The following is a 20,898-nucleotide window of genomic DNA, read 5'->3' on the forward strand; positions in this document are numbered from 1 at the left end:
CCCAGGCTCCCAACCTAACCCCACCTAACCATTTGGACATCAAGGGGCAATTTAGCATGGCCAATCCACCGAACCTGCACATCTTTAGACTGTGGGAGGAAACAGGAGCACCCGGAGGAAACCCAAGCAAACACGAGGAGAACATGCAGACTCCACAGAGACAGTCACCCGAGGTCAGAATAAAACTTGGGTCCCTGGTGCTTTGAGGCAGCAATGCTAACCACTGTGACACCATGCCTCCCTAATGCTAAAATAAAGTGTAAATATACAAAGGGACCTGGGTATCCTCATCAATATTCCACTGAAAACTAAAATGGAGGTGCAGCAAGCAACTAGGAAGACTGATGGTATGTTAGCCTTTATCACAAATGAATTTAACTATAGCAGAAGCAAAATAATGTTTCAATTGTATAGAAATGTTGTTACACTGCATCTGTATTACTGTGTCCAATTTTGAAATCACGTTCAGCGATCAAGCGGAGAATCAATGTTCGCGCTGAAATCAGGGTGTGGCGCCGCTTTCATGATACCCTGCCCCCTCCAAAATGGCATACTCTAGGAGTACACCACACACCGTATCGACGGCCTCAGGACATTGCTTGAGGCCCTCTCACCCATGCTCCGACCTCGTGTTTACACCTTCCGGACCCAGTCCAGCACCGCCAGAGTTGGGGGAATGCCAATCCGCGGGCAAGGGGGACTTTGGCAGGGGCTGGGCGCACTATTGGGAGCTGGTCCGGGGTTGCGTGCCGGCACCAAGTTGCATGGCGCAGCCGCTGCAGGCAGCCACCGTGCGCCTGCGCGGCCATGGACCCGGCAGTTCTCCGGCCGTATCGGCAGCTAGAACCAGGTGCTCTATGCTGTCTGCCCGCTAGCCCCCACCACACACAGGATTGGTGGCCGTTTGGTGCTGAATATTCGGTCATAAAGGCCACCGTTCCCACACCGGCTTTTAATCGAGGCAGAACAGCAAATATTCACCAGAATTCTTCCCAGGGTGGTGGGACTGTCCTATGAATAGAGATTGGGGAAACTGGGCCTGTATTCCCTAGGGATGAGAGGTAATCGCATTGAAACCTGCAAATCTATTGATGTAATAGATGGAGTAGTTGCAACTAAGATGTTTTTTTCCTGGTTGTGAAGTCTAGAACCATGGGACACAATTTAAAAATAAGGGGAAAGCCACTTAGAACCAAAGTGAGGGGACTTTCTTTTACTCGGAGAGTTGTGTGTCTTTGGAATTCTCAACCCCGGAGGGCTGTGGAAGCTCAGTCATTTAATATGTTTCGAGATTGACAGATTTCTAAATGCCAATAGCATAAAGTGTTATGGGTATAGTGTGGGGAAAAAAGTATTGAAGTGGATGGCCAGCCATGATTGTGTTGAATGGCGGACCATGCTCGATGGGCTGAATGATCAACTCCTGCTCATAAGGCGTCCATTTATAATTCAGTTCTGATTAAGCAATGATGTTTTCTCAAACGATATGCCAATGATTTAGATTTATTTAGATTTATTGTCATTTGTACCGAGGTACATTGACAAGAATTTTCTGCGTACAGTCCTGGCAGATCGCTCCGTACATGAAAACATAGAACATACTATAAATAGACAATGTAAATACATAAACATAGACTTTGGGTGCAGCAGACGGAATATAATGCTACAACTGTAGAGGAGAAGCATAGAGAGATCAGTTCAGACCATAAGAGGGTCATTCAGGAGTCTGGTAACAACAGGGAAGAAGCTGCTTTTGAATCCATTGGTGTGTGTTCTCAGACTTTTGTATCTCCTTACTGATGGAACAGGTTGGAAGAGAAAATAACCCGGGTGGGAGGGGTCTTTAATTATGCTGCCCACTTTTGCAAGGCAGCTGGAGATGTAGACAGAGTTAATGGATGGGAGGCGGATCACGTGATGGTCTGGGCTGTGTTCACAATTCTGTAGTTTCTTACGGTCTTGGGCTGAGCAGTTGACATATCAGGCTGTGATGCAACCAGATAGGATGCTTTCTATGGTACATCTAGAAAAATTGGCAAGAGTCATTGTTGACATGCCCAATTTCCTTAATTTCCTGAAGAAATAAAGGCGCTGTTGTGCTTTCTTGGTGGTAGCGTCAACATGGGTGGACCAGGACAGATTGTTGGTGGTGTTTACACTAAGGTATTTGAAGCATCTATGTCAACCATCTCCACCTCAGCACTATTAATACAGACAGGGGTTATACTATAAGTTTTTATTTCAGATTTCTATCATTTGCAGTTGTTTTCTTTTAAAAGTCTCCTTTTATTTTCAAATGAAGTACTTGATTCTTAGATGTAGGAAAATAACTTGTTCAAGCATTTCTTACCATCTTGCACTGCAGGCGCTTCCTTCAAATTAATTGACTTGTCTAACAGGAAATAAACATTTAATTAATCAGCGTGTGCAGCTTATTTCCATGTTTGTTCAAAGTGGCCTACTTGCTCCCCCTATGCAATGTTAACCAAACAAGATTATGAGAACTACTTTGCACCCTCACATCATTAACAATAGTTAAAAAAATAAATAACTGAAACATTATTAGAGCACATCTACAAATTTCTATTGTTTCTCTATTTTACATTTCCTTCTTCAGTCCGATATTTATCCTTAAATGCTTCTTCTTAAATGCCCTCATGCTAGAAACTTCAACTACTCAGGAGCATGCAGGTGGCGGAAAGCGTCATAGATAGGAGTTATAGAGACATGGTCACACCCAAGGTGCAGGCAGACAGATGGGTTACAGCTGGAAAGGGCAGGCAGTCAGTGTAGGAATCCCCTGTGGCTGACTCCCACTCTAACAGGTATACTGTTTTGGATATTGTTGAGGGTGATAGCCTGTCAAGGGGAAACAACAGCAGCCAGAACAGTGGCACCACAACTGGCTCTGTTGTTCAACAGGGGAGTGCAAAGTGCAGGAGAGCGATAGTTATAGTGGACTCTATAGTAAGGGCCACAGATAGGCACTTCTGTGGAAGTGAAAGAGCCTCCAGGATGGTGTGTTGCCTACCTGGTGCCAGGGTCAAGGGTGTCTCTGAACAAACACAGGACATCCTGAAGGGGGAGGGTGAACAGCCAGAGGTCATAGTAAACATAGGTTTTAATGACAAAGGCAGGAATAGTGATGAGGTCTTACAGAAGGAGTCCAGGGAGTTAGGCAGTACGCAAAAAAGCAGGGCTTCTGGGGTTGTGATCTCAGGATTACTTCCTGTGCCACTTGCCACTGTGACCAGAAATAGGAGGATAGTACAGCTAAGCACGTGGCTAAACCAGTGGTGTAGGAGGGAGGGTTTCAGATTTCTGGACCATTGGGATCTCACCCGGAGCAGGGGGGACCTGTACAAGAAGGACGGGTTGCATCTAAACTGGAGGGGCACTGATATCTTTGCTGGGAGGTTTGCTGGAGTCACTCGGGAGGATTTAAATTAGTGTGGCGGGGGGTGGGAACCGGAATGTGAGCTTAGAATGTGTAATGACTGAAGGGGAAAAAGAGAATTAAAATAAGAGAACAACAACACCCTCAGGCAGAGCAAAAAAGGTGACGAGTGTGAGAAGGGAGGTGGTCAATGCAGGATTGAGGGTGTTGTACCTAAACGTGCTCAGTATACGGAACAAGGTAAATAAGCTTGTTGCGCACATTGAAGTTGGCTCGTACGATGTTGTGGGCATCACAGAGACGTGGCTGCAAGGGGATCAGAGCTGGGATCTAAATAAACAAGGATGTGCCCTATGGAAAGGACAGGCAGATGCGCAAAGGGGGTGGGGGTGCATTGTTAGTAAAGAATTAAGTTAAATCGATAGCAAGAAGCGATATACGATCAGAAAGCATAGAAACTCTATGGGTAGAATTGCGGAATCGCAAAGGTAAGACAACCCTGATGGCCGTTATATACAGGCCCCCTAGCGGTAGTCAGGATTTGGGGCAGAAAATAAATCACGAGACAGAAAAGACATGTAAAAAAGGCAATATCACAATAATCATGGGTACTTCAATATGCAGATAAACTGGGAAAATCAGGTTGATAGTGGATCCAAGAAAAGGAATTTGTGGAATGTCTTAAAGAGATTTTTTTTGGAGCAGCTTGTGCCAGAGCCTACTAGGGAACAGGCAATTCTGGATTTGGTGATATGCAATGAGGCTGACTTGATTAGGGAACTTAAGGTGAAGGAACCCTTCGGGAGCAGTGACCACAATATGATAGAATTTACCCTGCAGTTTGAGAGGGAGAAGCTGCAATCGGATATAATGGTTTTATAATAAGGGTAACTACAAAGACATGAGGGAGGAGCTGACCAGATTTGATTGGAAAAGGAGCCAAGCAGGGAAGACAGTGGAACAGCAAAGGCAAGAGTTAGAACATAGAACAGTACAGCACAGAACAGGCCCTTCGGCCCTCGATGTTGTGCCGAGCCATGATCACCCTACTTAAACCCACGTAACCCGTATACCCGTAACCCAACAATCCCCCCATTAACCTTACACTACGGGCAATTTAGCATGGCCAATCCACCTAACCCGCACATCTTTGGACTGTGGGAGGAAACCGGAGCACCCGGAGGAAACCCACGCACACACAGCGAGGACGTGCAGACTCCACACAGACAGTGACCCAGCCGGGAATCGAACCTGGGACCCTGGAGCTGTGAAGCATTGATGCTAACCACCATGCTACCGTGAGGCCCCCAAGTTTTGGGGGGTTATTCGTTCGGGAGGCACAAAAGAAATTAATCCCGAGAAGGAGGAAACATGCTGAGGGAAGGACATGGCTTCCAAGGACAGCATAAAAGCAAAAGAAAAAGCATACAAAGTAATGAGGATTAGTGGGAAGCCAGAGGATTGGGAAGACTTTAAAAGCAAGCAGAAGGCAACTAAAAAAAGTAGTAAGGGGGGGGGGGGGGATAAATGAATTATGAGTGCAAGCTAGCTCGTAATATAAAGGAAGACAGGAAGTGTTTTTTTCAATATATGAAAGATAAGAGAGGCAAAAATAGACATTGGACGACTGGAAAATAAAAATGTGGCTGGAGAAGTAATAATTGGAAACAAAGAAATGGCAGATGAGCTGAATAGTTACTTTGCATCAGTCTTCACGGTGGAAGTCACCAGTGGGATGCCAGACCTCCAGGAGAATCAAGGGACAGAGGTGATTGCAGTGACCATCACGAAGGAGAAGATTCTGGGGAAACTGAAAGGTCTGAAAGTGGATAAATAACCTGGACTGGATGGACTACACCTCAGGGTTCTAAAAGAGATAGCTCAGGAGATTGTGGAGGTATTGGTGGTGATCTTTCAGGAATCACTGGAGGCAGGAAGGGTCCCAGAGGACTGGAAAGTGGCTAATGTAACACCACTGTTTAAGAAGGGAGGGAGATAGTAGATGGGAAATTATACACCAGTTAGCCTGACGTTGGTCATTGGTAAGATTTTAGAGTCAATTATTAAAGATGACATCTTGAATACTTGGAAATGCATGACAAAATAGGATTGAGTCAGCACGGCTTTGTCAACGGGAGGTCATGTCTGACAAATCGGTTAGAGTTCTTTGATGAAGTAACAAGGGAGTTAGACAAAGTAGAACAGTGAATGTGATTTATTTGACAAGGCCACACAGGAAACTTTTCAATAAGTTATGAGCCCATGGTATTCATGGCGAGATCCTGGCATGGATAGAGGATTGGCTGACTGGCAGAAGGCAGAGAGTTGGGATAAGGGGATCTTTTTCAGGATGACAGCCGGTGACTAGTGGTGTGCCTCAGGGGTCCGTGCTGGGACCACAACTTTTCACAATATTAATGATCTGGAAGAAGGAACTGAAAGCACTGTTGCGAAGTTTGCAGATGATACAAAGATCTGTAGAGGGACAGTAGTATTGAGGAAGCAGGTGGGCTACAGAGGACCTGGACAGGCTAGGAGAGTGGGCAAAGAAGTGGCAGATGGAATACAATGTGGAAAAGTGTGAATTTATGCACTGTGGAAGGAGAAATGGAGGCATAGACTATTTTCTAAATGGGGAAATGCTTTGAAAATCAGAAGCACAAAGGGACTTGGGAGTCCTTGTTCACCATTCTCTTAAGGTTAACGTTCAGGTTCAATCGGCAGTTAGGAAGACAAATGCAATGTTAGCATTCATGTCAAGAGGGCTAGAATAAAAGACCAGGGAGGTACTTCTGAGGATATATAAGGCTCTGGTCAGACCCCACTTGGAGCATTATGAGCCGTTTTGGGCCCTGTATCTAAGGAAAGATGCGTTGGCCTTGGAAAGGCTCCAGAGGAGGTTCACAAGAATGATCCCTGGAATGAAGAGCTTGTCGTATGAGGAATGGTTGAGGACTCTGGGTCTGTACTCATTGGAGTTCAGAAGAATGAGGGGGGAGATCTTATTGAAACTTACAGGATACTGCGAGGCCTGGATAGAATGGATATGGAGAGGATGTTTCCACTTGTCGGAAAAACTAGAAGCAGAGGACACAATCTCAGACTAAAGTGACGATCCTTTCAAACAGAGATGAGGAGAAATTTCTTCAGCCAGAGTGTGGTGAATCTGTGGAACGCTTTGCCGCAGAAGCCTTGGGAGGCCAAATCACTGAGTGTCTTCAAGACAAAGATAGATAAGTTTCTTGATTAATAAGGGGATCAGGGGTTATGGGGAGCAGGCAGTAGAATGGGGATGAGAAAACTATTAGCCATGATTGAATGGCGGAGCAGACTCGATGGGCTGAGTGGCCTAATGCTGTTCCTAGGTCTTATGGTCTTACTTGTGGGCGGCACAGTGGCACAGTGGTTAACACTGCTGCCTCACAGCGGGTTCAATTCCGGCCTTGGGTGACTGCCTGTGTGGAGTTTGTACTTTCTCCCCGTGTCCGCATGGATTTCCTCCGGGTGCTTTGGTTTTCTCCCACAGTTCAAACATGTGAGGGTTAGATGGGGTTAGGACGGGGGAGTAGGCCTAGGTCGTGTGCTCTTTCAGAGAGTCTGTGAAGACTTATTGTTCACGTAGTAAACTTCATTGGTACCTTGAGTGATTTGTGCACCTGTACCTGCAGATTTGTTTTCTCCTCTACCCCATTTGGACAGTAATCTTCCGAGGAATATCTGGGGCTGGATTCTCCACCGCGAGATGCTCCATTTTGCCGGGAGTTTCCCAATGGCGTGGGGCTGCCCCAAAATGGGAAACCCCATTGACCAGCTGGCATAATGGAGCATCCCACCAGCGAGGTGAAACAGAAATGTGGCGCGGCGGACGGAGAATCCGCTGGTCTCTCTCTTCCTCCAATGAAAATGCATCAGCAGACACTTAGCAATGATAAAGTTAATTTGTCAACAACGTCTCCAATTTGTACGTTATCAATGTATTTCTTTATTTTGTATAGTAGGTCGACATGATAACTATATTCCAGAATTTGGTGCAATCTGCAATTTAATTGTTAATGTAAATAGTGAATGGCAGTGGCCTCAGTGCAGATCCACGACATCCCACCTTTTACCAGCCTGTGTAAATATTTGTAACCCTTACTCTCTGTTTCCAGCTTTGTATCTAATTGTTTATCCATTCTGCTATTCCCCTGAATCCATACTGTCTGCATTCAGTCATGAGTATACAATCAAAGACCGTCAGAGAATCCAAATATTTTACATCTACTACATTTACTTGCTTAGCCTTTCTGTTAATTATTTGAATAAAAAGTGAGGTTGTCAATGCATTGCCTTCCATTTTGAAATATGTGCTGACATACTCTCATTCAGTAATTCCCAAAAAAATGTTAAACTATCATTGATATTTTTGAAGTGCCCTTCGGTTTTGATGAAGCATGTCTAAATAATATAATTTGGGATAATATTTAAACCCCATAAGAATCTTTTCTTTCCTATTAAGGCACACAACATAGAGGCAAAGTGCACTGCATAACAAAGATATTTTACTGACTAGTTACTGGAACATTTACCTATGTGAAATCTAGGGCTGGGTGTTGTCGAAGTGGCTATGACCCCCAATGGCAGGCCTGAAAACAGGAGGCAAACCTATCATGGACATGTGTGGGATCCCCAATCTGTTTCTATGGCAATCAGACAGCCCATTAGTTGCCATTGTGCTCTGGTCCCTTTGAGGGATGATAGTTTGCGTGCAAAAATGATTGGCCAATCAGAGGAACGGCAGCTCCTCAGCCCAAGCAGTGCTACTAGAGGAGTGGTGGCTACTGTTGAAACTACATCTGGCCCAGAGAAGCATCATGCCACTTCTCTGGGATCAATGGAAGAGGGCTTGGAGCAGTTCAGGTGGGCTCAAGCAAGGAGGTGGAGTGATTGGTGATAACATGGACGTGTTTATTTTTTGGGGGGGCCTTGCTGCTGGGGTGCCTCCATGGAGCACAGAGTGCCAAGTCAAGAGGGGCCAGTTACCCCACACAAGCCCAGAGAGAGGCCATTGGGTTTGGCCTCCTGCTACCTGAAGAATAAGAATGCCACTTGGATTAAATTCATCTGTACCTCAAATTAATTTAACCTTCCTTTCTCAACATCACATGTCATCTGGGAGGCATGGTGGCACAGTGATTAGCACAGCTGCCTCACAGCACCAGGGACCCGGATTCAATTTCGATCTTGGGTGACTGGCAGGGTTTGCACATTCTCCTCGTGGATCCGTATGTTTCCTCCGGGTGCTCAGATTTCCTCCCACAGTCCAAAGATGTGCAGGTTAGGTGGATTGGCCATGATAAATTGCCCCCAAGTGTCCAAAGGTTAGGTGAGATTATGGGGATAGGGCTGGAGATTGCGCCTAGATAGGGTGCTCTTTCGGCAGGTCAGTGCGGACTCGATGGGCTGAATGCCCTCCTTCTGTACTGTAGGGATTCTATGATTCTATGATTCATCTTTATATCCTCCTCCTCTGCCTTCAAGTCCAACACCTTGAGCGGGCACTGGCAACAATGGACTTCCATCGGATTGGCCCATGAATAAGTTTGGCAAAGTCTTCTGCAGTATGGTTGACCAAGAAACTCTCCCAATCTTACTGCCTGCCATCAGACATATTGGAAGGGTTTTCAAGCTGTTAAGCAACCTCTTTGACTTACTATGAACATAACAAATGCACCTGTTCTTAGCTATCAAGTCCTTAAGAGGGATTTGAACCTACAGCTCCTGATTAGCGGTAGGGTTGTTAACACTGCACCACAGGACCTGTATATCCCTGTAGGACCCTTACCCAACATGAATCTCAGACTGGAAAACATCAATTATCCCAGCATCCACAGTTTTTGCAGGACAAGGAGTCTGATTTATATTTCCCTTTGTGTGAAAATTTTACTACAAATGGAACAAGTCTGATTTTAAGATTGTGTGCCTTTTGTTTTTGACTTTTCCCACCAGTGGAAATAATTTTCCCATATCCATCGTTTAACATTTTCTCAGGCTTCAATTAGATCTGTCGCTATCCTTCTCAATCAAAAAGGAAACAAAATCAAGTACATTTGGTTCATGATTCTTGCTGGGTCTGCTGACTCATTTTAATAGGAAATGAACATGATAGCAAAACAAAACTGATCAATCAAACATTTGGCAATGTGGCTGAGCACTTGATTTTTGACCAGTACTTTAAAACCATTTTGAAACAATGAAGCTCAAAAGACTGCAATAATTCTTATCCAGGGTACCATGCTCATGAATCAAGGCTTTTTACACAAAATAGACAGCACATCTTGCCTCCGTGTTACCACTATCCTAGGTAGCAGTGCAGAGAAAAGGGAATTAAAGATTGTGTAGCCCAAGCTAATTTAGAAATATCCCTTCCTTTCCGATGCCAAGCCAACATGAAAGGAAGATAATTACGTCAAAGAGTTCCTGAATCCTGGAAAACAATTTGCATACTTTCAGGATGGAAGTCACCGCGAATCAGTTTCAGGATTACCCTGGAGCCTCCAGGAATTGAAAATAAATCTGGACACTGCTGAGGAAAAGCGAGGAGTAAAATCATGGAGTCAGGAACAAAACCTGAATGTTTTAGTTTAATCCTTTGAAGTGTGGCTCCCATTTTCTTCTGGACAGTGGGTGCTTTTTCCATTTACACTTGCTCTGCAGATATCTTTCCCTGTCCCCTTGCAATTGCATGCTGCATTGCACCAGCATCCCTTGAGTCGTTTGATCACACCATCCCTGTATCCTATTACTGAGCATTCCTTTTTATTCTATCCTCCCATCTCCTCATTTCCCTGCCTAGTTGATACATCTCTGACTCTTGCAGTCCTGATGAAAGGTCATCAACCTGAAATGTTAAAGGGCATGATACTCCGGTCTGCCAGTCGTGTGTTTCTCGGCCGCATGTTGTTCGCTGGTGGTAGGATTCTATTTACCCACCAGTTGTCAATGGGATTTCCCATTGTCACCATCCCATGCCCCATGATGCCGGCGTGGGAACTATGGCATTTTGCGATGCCAAAATCTCCAATTCTGGGACCGGTGAGGGGCTAGCAGCAGCGCAGGGTAGAACACCCAGCTCCCACGCCAAAAACAGCCGGGTCCATGGCCGCGCATGTGCACTACGATGATCTGGAGTGGTTGCACCATTCAGCATGGCACCGGCCGCGCGCGGACCCAACCTGCCAGATAGTGCCCCCCAGACACCCCCTCGCTACCCCCGGACCACCCCCCACCAGTCTCCCAAGCCTTTGACGAAGTCCCCCATCCCCGGCCAGCGGCTCGGCTCCACTCCCCGACTGTGGCGGTGCTGGACACAGTCCGCAACCGCCAAGCGGGGTTCATGAAAACTGAGGGCACAAGTGAACCGCGCGTCATGAACTCGGTTCTTCGGGGCAGAGCATCAGGGGAGGGCATTCATGTAACGTCGTATGGCCGTACCAATGGCATGCAGCATACTCCCCGATCACGCCATTTTGGAGGGGGCCAAGCATCCATAAACAGGCGCTGTCCCCAATTCGGTCATAAAAAGGGATTCTCCGGCTGATCGCCGATTATGAAATCGGCGTCGGCAAGCGGAGAATCCCGCCCCCTATTTTTGTTGGGGGATGTCGGGTACGTGTACATGGAAAATACAATGTGTAAGAAGTTCACCACCTTCATGCCCACCCCTGGACAGTCCCCCATAATATTGCAAGCAAGCACATGCCTGAATCAGTAGCCTGTCTGCTATTTATAACTACATAGTTAACGGTTAATTGAGCTTGCTGTTAATTCACCTGAATAATATGCTGCCTATGCCTCCTTCTGCACTATAGTGATTCTATGATTCTCTTATTCAATACAAAAATTAATAATTATTTTAGCAAAAGTTGTGTATAGATAAAATAAATCAGATTTCAATTGTTCTTCAGGATGCAAGTGAGAAAGTGACATAAAATGCCTGTTTTTTTGTAAGCAGTCTTGTTAAGGATTTAAGTCCTAGCCCACAGATTTCCATTATAATAAGCTATCTTGTGTCAGTGAGGTGTTTCTATGCACATTTCGGGAATAATTAGCTGCAAAAAAGGTTAGTGGGAATAACTTTCCTCATCATCAAGGGCATCCAAGAAGTGTGAGAGGGGGTGCAGGATATGTCTGGATACATGCCATTGTCATTGCATTTAAGATTGTATTTTCAGTCGTGAAAAAAATAAAAATATGTAGTTGCATGTAAACATTGGAGCAGTATGGTAATGGTAATGTAAAGCTGGACCATGTTGGAATTATGATAAAGGTATTTTTGAATACTTGGCATGTTGAGCATATATTGCAATGTATTGGTTTTATACAGCGTATCCAGTATATTGCAGGTGTACAGTTGTGGATGACTCCAGTAGTTTCCATTATTTTATAACAGATTTCACATGTAATTTTGTGTTTGCTGATGGCAGAAGGAAAGGGAGGAAATGTTATTCACTCTTCCCAATTTTCCGTTGCATCTTTGTCCTTCTTTCTATGGAGGGTGGTGTATATTTTATGGAAGTTAGTACTCCCTGCATTGTCTTCAACTAAGGTTGGAGTTATATGATCACTTTTTTCTGAGCAATTCTGTGGTTTATTGCCTAAAGCTGTCACCAATACTCCAATAATCTCTGACGTAACGTGCTGTTCCACATTGCTTGTATTCGAAAATTCACACTTGCCATATTTACTCATGTGAAAATCGACTTCATGATTTTTGACCTAATAAAAATGTATTTTTTTATGTGCCTCATGTAAACGTTATCAGATATCAAAGCCCCAGAATTTAAGAAACAAAGTGTAACATATGGTCCAATTTCATTGTAATTGTGCGTCTACTAATGTAAATGAGAAGCAGTAAGTAAATGCTTAAAGCATTTATGTGTTGCAATTTCCAAACATTTATTCAAAGTGATCAAGTTGTGACTGATAATTAAAATGATTTATTTAGTGTTGTTGGTTCTTACTTTATTCCATTGATTGGCTTTATTACAGATTATACATGTATGCAAACACATCAGCCCTCAAAAATATTTTAAAAGTTGCCCCCCAGACTTGTGGCCTGAAAGATTGGTCTCAAAAATGCAACATTTGATAGATTAGGCATGACTTAACATATTACAATGGAAAGCACTGACTGTAGTGAACTTCCTCCTTGTTCTGACAAGAGCCATACTTGACAGAAACATTTGCACACTTCAATATTAAGCGAGTCCTCAATTCTACACTGTCAACATAGCAGGAGCTGTTTGGAGTGACAGGCACGATCAGCCACAGCGACACAGATTTCAGAGGTAATTACACATAGAGCTGTGTTTATATCAAGACCCGGCATCCCTCAAAACCAGTTACATTCCCAAAACTAAAATAAGTCATTGTCACTGCTAATGAGAGGTGCTTGGCAAGTCTGAGCTGCAGCACCACCGACAATAATTTTACTAACTTCTATGTCCAGTTACTGATTTGCAACTATGTTCAGAATCCAAAGGGAAACAGATAGAGTGAGGTTATGGAGGGTGGAAGGATTTTAATTTTTATAGATACTTTCACAGTCCAGGCTACCTCAAATGGTTTACACCTATAAATATTTTTGATGTGGCACCACTATTGTAAATGGAGGAAACAGAGCAGCTGACCTGCATGCAACAATTTCCTTCCTTAGTTGAATGAAGAGGTGGGTTCCACAAACATATATGCAGACAAATCAATGATGCAAGATGGTACTTTGAATGCGAGTCTTTGCAAGTAATTAAGTCTTTACAGGTCCAGATGGTGCGACTGGAGAGAGGGATAATCAGAAGTTAAAGAGGTGTGAATTATCTCAAGCCACGACAGTTGGTAGGATTTTCCAAGCCCAGGCCAGGAGGTGGGGGATGAATGTAATAAGACATGAATCCAAGATCCCAATTGAGGCTGTACTCATGTGTGCGAAACTTGGCTATCAGTTTCTGCTCAGCAATTCTGCGTTGTCGCGCGTCCTAAAGGATGCCTTGGTGAACGTTAAGCCGAAGACGAGAGGCTGAATGCCCTTGACTGTAGAAGTGTTTCCCAACTGGAAGGGAACATTCCTGCCTGGCGCTTGTCAGGCAGGAATGCCATCTGCCATCTGCCATTAGTCCAACGTTGGCATCTCCACACCATAACTTTCAGAAAGGCCTGTTCTGTGCTGTATTTCTCTATGTTCTAGTGCAAGGGGCTGTTTAGCACACTGGGCTAAATTGCTGGCTTTGAAAGCAGACCAAGGCAAGCCAGCAGCACCGTTCGATTCCCGTAACAGCCTCCCCGAACAGGTGCCAGATTGTGGCAACTAGGGGTTTTTCACAGTAACTTCATTTAAGCCTACCCGTGATAATAAGCGATTTTATTTTTTTTTCATTTGAAACAAATCTGTTGGACTTTAACCTGATGTTTTAAGACGTCTTACTGTGCCACCCCAGTCCAACGCCGGCATCTCCAAATCATGTACTAAAGGAACAAGTAGTATTCTGTGGTGCTTCCATACAATTGTATACTGTTCAATGCGAGTCACACAGCCAAAAGGGTCCTATACAATTCTCAGCCCCACAGTTCACTCTGGCCCTTTCCCAATGCGCCTCAGTGGCGCCTGCCCGAGCTTTGTCCTGGGCTTTGGAATGTGCAGGTCTGCAGTACTGGGTCTAGTAGTCTATAACCTCCCAAATCGGAGGCGAAAATTCTACAAGCTGGGTCACCACTGTGTTAGTATGTGTGGGTACAAGAGTACAGCAGCCGGCTCCATGACAACACCAGTGGGTTTTACTGACTCTCGTGGATTTTATCATTGCTCGCTCCACAGTTTATTCAAGAGAGGGCGCTCTAAAACAAGAATCTGTGTTCGCCAAGGAGGGCGAGATCTACTCTGAACTGTAACCCATGAATCTCTGTAATGTGAGCTCTGGGGCTTCATATTTCACACTGATTCCCTTTATATTGCGCGGTGGGTCTATAAATCTGAACTCATGGCATGAATATGGAGCAGATACAAATGAAACGAATTCAATCTTCTCTTAGTTTAGAAAGCGGAGACTGTCTTAATTCACCAACCCGATTGCTCAGGGACTGAATGAGGGGGAAGGGGCGGAAATAATCAAATTAACAGATTCCACTGACCGTGTTTCATTTCAAGTCGAGAGCGAGGATGATGGAGGCGGCAGGCGGCGGGCGGGGGCCGGGGGGGGGGGGGGGTAAACGGTGAGAAATGTTCAAGATCATGCGTGGAAAAAGTATGGAGTAAAGCGAGCGAAAAGGGGTATTGAAAAAGGAGAACGGGGAAGGGGCAGGATAGAATTCAAGGTCAGGAAAGTGCGCGAAACGACAGAAAATTGGCCGATTCAAAGAGCGAGGGAGATGGAAACTTTAGTGATCACAATTCGGTTCGTTGCATGGCAGAATTGTTTGAGTAATATTGAATTGTGTCCTGCACTGAGTCCTGTTGGTGGGCAGGACAAGGCTCTATAACTCCTGCACTGTGAGTCCTGTTGGTAGGCAGGACAATGCTCTATAACTCCTGCACTGTGAGTCCTGTTGGTGGGCAGGACAAAGCTCTATAACTCCTGCATTGTGAGTCCTGTTGGTGGGCAGGACAAGGCTGTTTGAGTCCAGCACTGTGAGTCCTGTTGGTGGGCAGGACAATGCTCTATAACTCCTGCACTGTGAGTCCTGTTGGTGGGCAGGACAAGGCTGTTTGAGTCCAGCACTGTGAGTCCTGTTGGTGGGCAGGACAATGCTCTATAACTCCTGCACTGTGAGTCCTGTTGGTGGGCAGGACAAGGCTGTTTGAGTCCAGCACTGTGAGTCCTGTTGGTAGGCAGGACAATGCTCTATAACTCCTGCACTGTGAGTCCTGTTGGTGGGCAGGACAAGGCTGTTTGAGTCCAGCACTGTGAGTCCTGTTGGTGGGCAGGACAAGGCTGTTTGAGTCCAGCACTGTGAGTCCTGTTGGTGGGCAGGAGAATGCTCTATAACTCCAGCACTGTGAGTCCTGTTGGTGGGCAGGACAATGCTCTACAACTCCTACACTGTGAGTCCTGTTGGTGGGCAGGACAAGGCTCTATAACTCCTGCACTGAGTCCTGTTGGTGGGCAGGACAAGGCTCTTTAACTCCTGCACTGTGAGTCCTGTTGGTGGGCAGGGCAAGGCTCTTTAACTCCTGCACTGTGAGTCCTGTTGGTGGGCAGGGCAAGGCTCTTTAACTCCTGCACTGTGAGTCCTGTTGGTGGGCAGGGCAAGGCTCTTTAACTCCTGCACTGTGAGTCCTGTTGGTGGGCAAGACAAGGCTGTTTGAGTCCAGCACTGTGAGTCCTGTTGGTGGGCAGGACAATGCTCTATAACTCCTGCACTGAGTCCTGTTGGTGGGCAGGACAAGGCTCTTTAACTCCTGCACTGTGAGTCCTGTTGGTGGGCAGGAGAAGGCTCTTTAACTCCTGCACTGAGTCCTGTTGGTGGGCAGGGCAAGGCTCTTTAACTCCTGCACTGTGAGTCCTATTGGTGGGCAGGACAAGGCTCTTTAATTCCTGCACTGTGAAACCTGTTGGTGGGCAGGGCAAGGCTCTTTAACTCCTGCACTGTGAGTCCTGTTGGTGTGCAGGACAAGGCTCTTTAATTCCTGCACTGTGAGTCCTGTTGGTGGGCAGGACAAGGCTCTTTAACTCCTGCACTGTGAGTCCTGTTGGTGGGCAGGACAATGCTCTATAACTCCTGCACTGTGAGTCCTGTTGGTGGGCAGGACAAGGCTCTTTAACTCCTGCACTGTGAGTCCTGTTGGTGGGCAGGACAATGCTGTTTAACTCCTGCACTGTGAGTCCTGTTGGTGGGCAGGAGAAGGCTCTTTAACTCCTGCACTGTGAGTCCAGTTGGTGGGCAGGAGAAGGCTCTTTAACTCCTTCACTGTGTGTCCTGTTGGTGGGCAGGACAAGGCTGTTTAACTCCTGCACTGTGAGTCCTGTTGGTGGGCAGGAGAAGGCTCTTTAACTCCTTCACTGTGTGTCCTGTTGGTGGGCAGGGCAAAGCTCTTTAACTCCTGCACTATGAGTCCTGTTGGTGGGCAGGACAAGGCTGTTTAACTCCTGCACTGTGAGTCCTGTTGGTGGGCAGGAGAAGGCTCTTTAACTCCTTCACTGTGTGTCCTGTTGGTGGGCAGGGCAAAGCTCTTTAACTCCTGCACTGTGAGTCCTGTTGGTGTGCAGGACAAGGCTCTTTAACTCCTGCACTGTGAGTCCTGTTGGTGTGCAGGACAAGGCTCTTTAACTCCTGCACTGTGAGTCCTGTTGGTGGGCAGGACAAGGCTCTATAACTCCTGCACTGTGAGTCCTGTTGGTGGGCAGGACAAGGCTCTATAACTCCTGCACTGAGTCCTGTTGGTGGGCAGGAGAAGGCTCTTTAACTCCTGCACTGTGAGTCCTGTTGGTGGGCAGGACAAAGCTCTATAAGTCCCGCACAGAGGGATGGGCTGCGGGGGGTGCGAAGCAGGGGGAGAGTAACACTGGGCTCTTCTCATTCCAGAGCCAAAACCGCACACCGGATTAACTGGAACATGGACCCTCCCCCATCCACCCCCCCCCCCCCCCCCCCATAGGACGCAGAGGCTGGCTCCCCGTCCCGTCACTAACTTATTATGTTCAAGTTCATCAAAGAAAACAAATTATTTTCTTTGCTGAAAGGGAATAAATGGAAAAAAGTGAAGTCTTCCTTGCGGGGGGAGGGGGAGGGGGGGATTCGGTCTTAGGTCAAGTTGGAAATCTGCCCTGAGATAGAGACAGGGATGAGACATCGGGGGTGGGGGCTGATTGGCGGACTCTGGGTGTACTTTAGTTATAGAAATACTGGCAAGTAAAGAGTCAGAGAGCGGAACACTTTGGAGGGGATCAGCACGGATATTTGTCAAACGCAATATTAAACCGAGTGGCCAGAAACGGTTAATATTGCTGAATCCACGTGTTTCTCACCAGTGTTGTAGTCAGTGGGAGCGTTTTTGCTAACATCATTGTTCACGTTGTGTCGCCTCCTTTATTTCCTAACTTGGGAATCGTCAATCCCCCCCCCCCCCCCCGTGTGTGTGTGTGTGTGTGTGTGTCTGCTGCTCATTTGGAAGTGAATTGTTGTTTGGATTGGTTTGGTGCTGGCTACTTTGTGCCTGAACGTGTATCTCCCACGATCCCTTGCAGAGTTGTGCCTCTCTCACTCTCTCCACTCACCGCTTTACTGGAGAGAGCCGATGAGAGACGTGAAGATCATGTTGAGATTTCTGCGTTGCATTGGGAGGCACCTGCTCACTCCGGGCACCTGAAGAGTTTGAACCCGCGCTTCTCTTCCCTTGCCCCCCGCCAAAAGCAAAACGAAAAAAAAAATCCCAGTTTTCTTTCTAGCTGCTCGTCTCTGGACAAAGCGGCGGGCGGAACGTTCGAGTCCCGGCGGAACCTGTATGAAATCCAGCTCGTTCAGATCTGTGACCACGAGAAAGCGCTGGCTGCCCCCCTCTCTGTCTTAAGCATGATTTTGGAATACAGGACGGGACTTATTTTTTACTTGTTTTGGATACGATATTCTCATGGGATGCCTCATGTCATTCGCATTGGTAAGGACTACTCTCTGCACACGAGAGATTTGTTTGATTGTGAGATACTGTGACTGTACTCCCTGCTCCGGGTGCAGGATATTCACCCAGGTCTGTCTTGCAGTGAATCTTCAACCCGGGTAGTGGGGGGCTGCTGGGGGGAAAGGGGGGGGGGTGCTGCTGTTTGAGGGTGCTGCTGCGAGGGCTGGGTCGGGGAGAGGTGGATGCAGTGAATGAGATGGATCCTGGCAAGTTAATGCATGCGGCAACTTAAGAAAAGCCGCCAAGTATCAGGGTCTTTCGGCGCGAACATCATCTGGCAGAAGTAATTCTTTAGTTGTCAGGCGGTCATTGAAAAAAAAATAGCTCTTCATGAACATGGCTAAAGGCCATCTGAGGGTTCGCCGCCGAGATTGGGTAACGGTGGGCACACTTTAAACGGGAAGCGTGCACATGAATCTGCAAAGCAGAAGGATCCTGCAAGTTTTCTGGCTCACTGAGAAACTTGGGTCGAGGAGGTTCGACTTCTGTATTCTGAATTGAACTCCGGGATCTGCTCCAGAGCCACACTTTGTGCTCCAATCTAACATTGGGCGTTTGAGGGTGTGATTACTGCTGCAAGCGGGGGACGAGTGACAGGGATGATTAAAGTTATACATTTTGGGTTGAATGCTAAATCAATGAGATTGTTGTCGAGTGCTTATATATAAGTATGCTGAGCCCGCGAGACTGGGGCATAAAGGGGTATCTGGACATCTCCATGTGTAAAAATCAGAGTGACAGACGACAATAAAGGACGCCGTGGCTGCACACCCCTCACTATAAATTGCACATATACGGTTTACAGGAGGGGAGTATCAGCAGAGAGAGAGATGCGTGAAATGGACTGGCGACACTTATGAATCATAGTTCTAGTGATTAAATGTATTTATAGCTCACGGGGTGGCTATCAGAGATGCAGGTAGGTACTGGGCTAGAGAGAGGCAGACGCAGACAGCATGATAGATGGACAGAGTGAGTGGAGAGGGATGGCAGTGCTATCTGTCTTGGTTGTGTGTGCCTTGTTTAGACAGACAGTTACACCGAGAGCAGGGTAAATATGCCAGCACCGCGCTGGAGCTCCTGGCCGATCCGTGTGGTTTAATCTCCCACACACTTGACTTGGAGGTTGATGTGTCTCAAATCTGTGCCGATTTGCGATTGAGAGTTAACAACAAACAAGAGATAGGGGAACTGGGGGAGGTGCAGCTTGGTCCTTTCGGTGACTGACAAGGCGATTCCAACACTGCTACCACCTCTGACAGCTTGAATGAAGATCAATGCGATTGTGTCTATTTACAAATAACTTCAAACAAGCAAGTGGCTGACCGCCACCTGGAACCGCCAAGCACACTGAAAAACCTGAAGCAGTGGACATTAACAGTTGGAACTGTACCGCTGTTCACACTTATTCAGGTTGTTTGCTTAAACAGGGGGCTCATTGGTTGCGATTATCGTTCGTTTCAGATTCTACCTCAATGATAGGTGATAATTAGTATTTGATCAGGAGCTGTGCGCACATGTAACCTGGAATGAATCAGTTGTTTTGTGCATATGGTCAATGGGAGCAGTTATCAAGCGAGGGGCTTTGCTTGCTCTGTAAGAACCAGACTCAAGGTTGGAAACAGTTCTGACCGAAATTTGTCGAGGCTGCTCCGAATGCATGAAATGTGCCCCCAAGCAGGATTCAGTGAAACAAATGCTATGAGGTGAGATACATCCTCGACTCTCTCACCGCCCCCCCCAGAGAAAGTAAGTGAAGGTGCACAGACGGGGGTCGAAACATCATTGACCAGGGAAAGTCTGGGCATCACATCCAGATGGGACAATGGAGGGATTGGGAATCCAAGGTAAATGTCAAAACAATGTCGTTCAGCTTCAGCCTGCAGCAAATGTGATCATTTCCCGCTAGATCCTCCCATTTTTCTAAAGAACTACATTTTCTGGAGTGGTGAAGTTTAAATCTTGTTAAATTGGAATTTAGACCACAAGGCTTAGGAAGTGCTTCGGGGACCATGGGGAGTTGATCTGTACCTTGCCGTGACCCTCAAAGGGCAGCAGGACCCCCACCCCTAACTCTCCAATAAATGGTGGTTTGTAATAGTTGTCCCCACAGAGCTGGGGTTGGGGTTGGGGTTGGGGGGGGGGGGGGGGTTGTAATGGACAGGATGTGAAATAACTTGTCTCCAATTCCCAGGATTTGGGCCACCGCTTTAAAAATCCACATGCTCACAAAGTAAAATTCCTCTCCCTCACAAGAGTGGCTGCAATGTGACCTTGGTGAAGGTTGGTGTCGCCGGATTTCGACGAGTCCGCATTCTTAATGGAGGAAACAATTGGAAAAGTATAAAACAAGAGTTGGTCTAACCCCACTTTCCTTTCAATTTGGAAAAGGAAAACGCAAAACAGAGCACGTACTTTCCTTAAGGGAACCGCCGCTCATTCTCCTACTCGTCCGACTCCATCCCCTCATCCTCCGGGAGCACAGGTCACATTGAACGCTTCGCCCCTTGCATTTGGGCAGAACCAGCCTTTACATAAAGTTGACAGAGGGAGTGAGCTTGTCCTGGTCTGAGACTATCCAGTGGGGGAGGTAGTGACACTGCTCTTTCCCGGGGATTCGGCATTGTGAGAATCAGGAGGGAAAATTGTCCGGGCAAGTGCTGGACACAGGGACTCACTAGAGTTTAAAACTGGCGGCAAAGGTTTTCAGATTGATTGGATGCATTGATTGATTAACACAAATAGGCAGTTTAGAATTGATTAAAGTGGCTGGGTAATACATATTGGGAGGCGGGATCGCTTGAATGCTTGTGGTAGACAAGGAAACCATCTCCATTTTAATAATCGACTTCCA

At 46.5% G+C, this 20,898-nt stretch overlaps 1 protein-coding gene across 1 annotated transcript in view; it reads left to right on the plus strand.

Moving 5' to 3' along the window:
• The first annotated feature begins 17,524 nt into the window (after positions 1-17,524).
• LOC119968589 (glutamate receptor ionotropic, kainate 3-like) overlaps positions 17,525-20,898 on the plus strand; it is a 653,521-nt gene continuing 650,147 nt past the window's right edge. Inside the window, exon 1 of the mRNA XM_038801220.1 lies at positions 17,525-18,023. Within this exon, the coding sequence (XP_038657148.1) occupies positions 17,939-18,023 (85 nt within the window). The 5' untranslated portion in view covers positions 17,525-17,938. The remainder of the gene's footprint in view (positions 18,024-20,898) is intronic.

This window comes from Scyliorhinus canicula, chromosome 1 (assembly GCF_902713615.1).
Source record: "Scyliorhinus canicula chromosome 1, sScyCan1.1, whole genome shotgun sequence".
Lineage (NCBI taxonomy): Eukaryota > Metazoa > Chordata > Chondrichthyes > Carcharhiniformes > Scyliorhinidae > Scyliorhinus > Scyliorhinus canicula.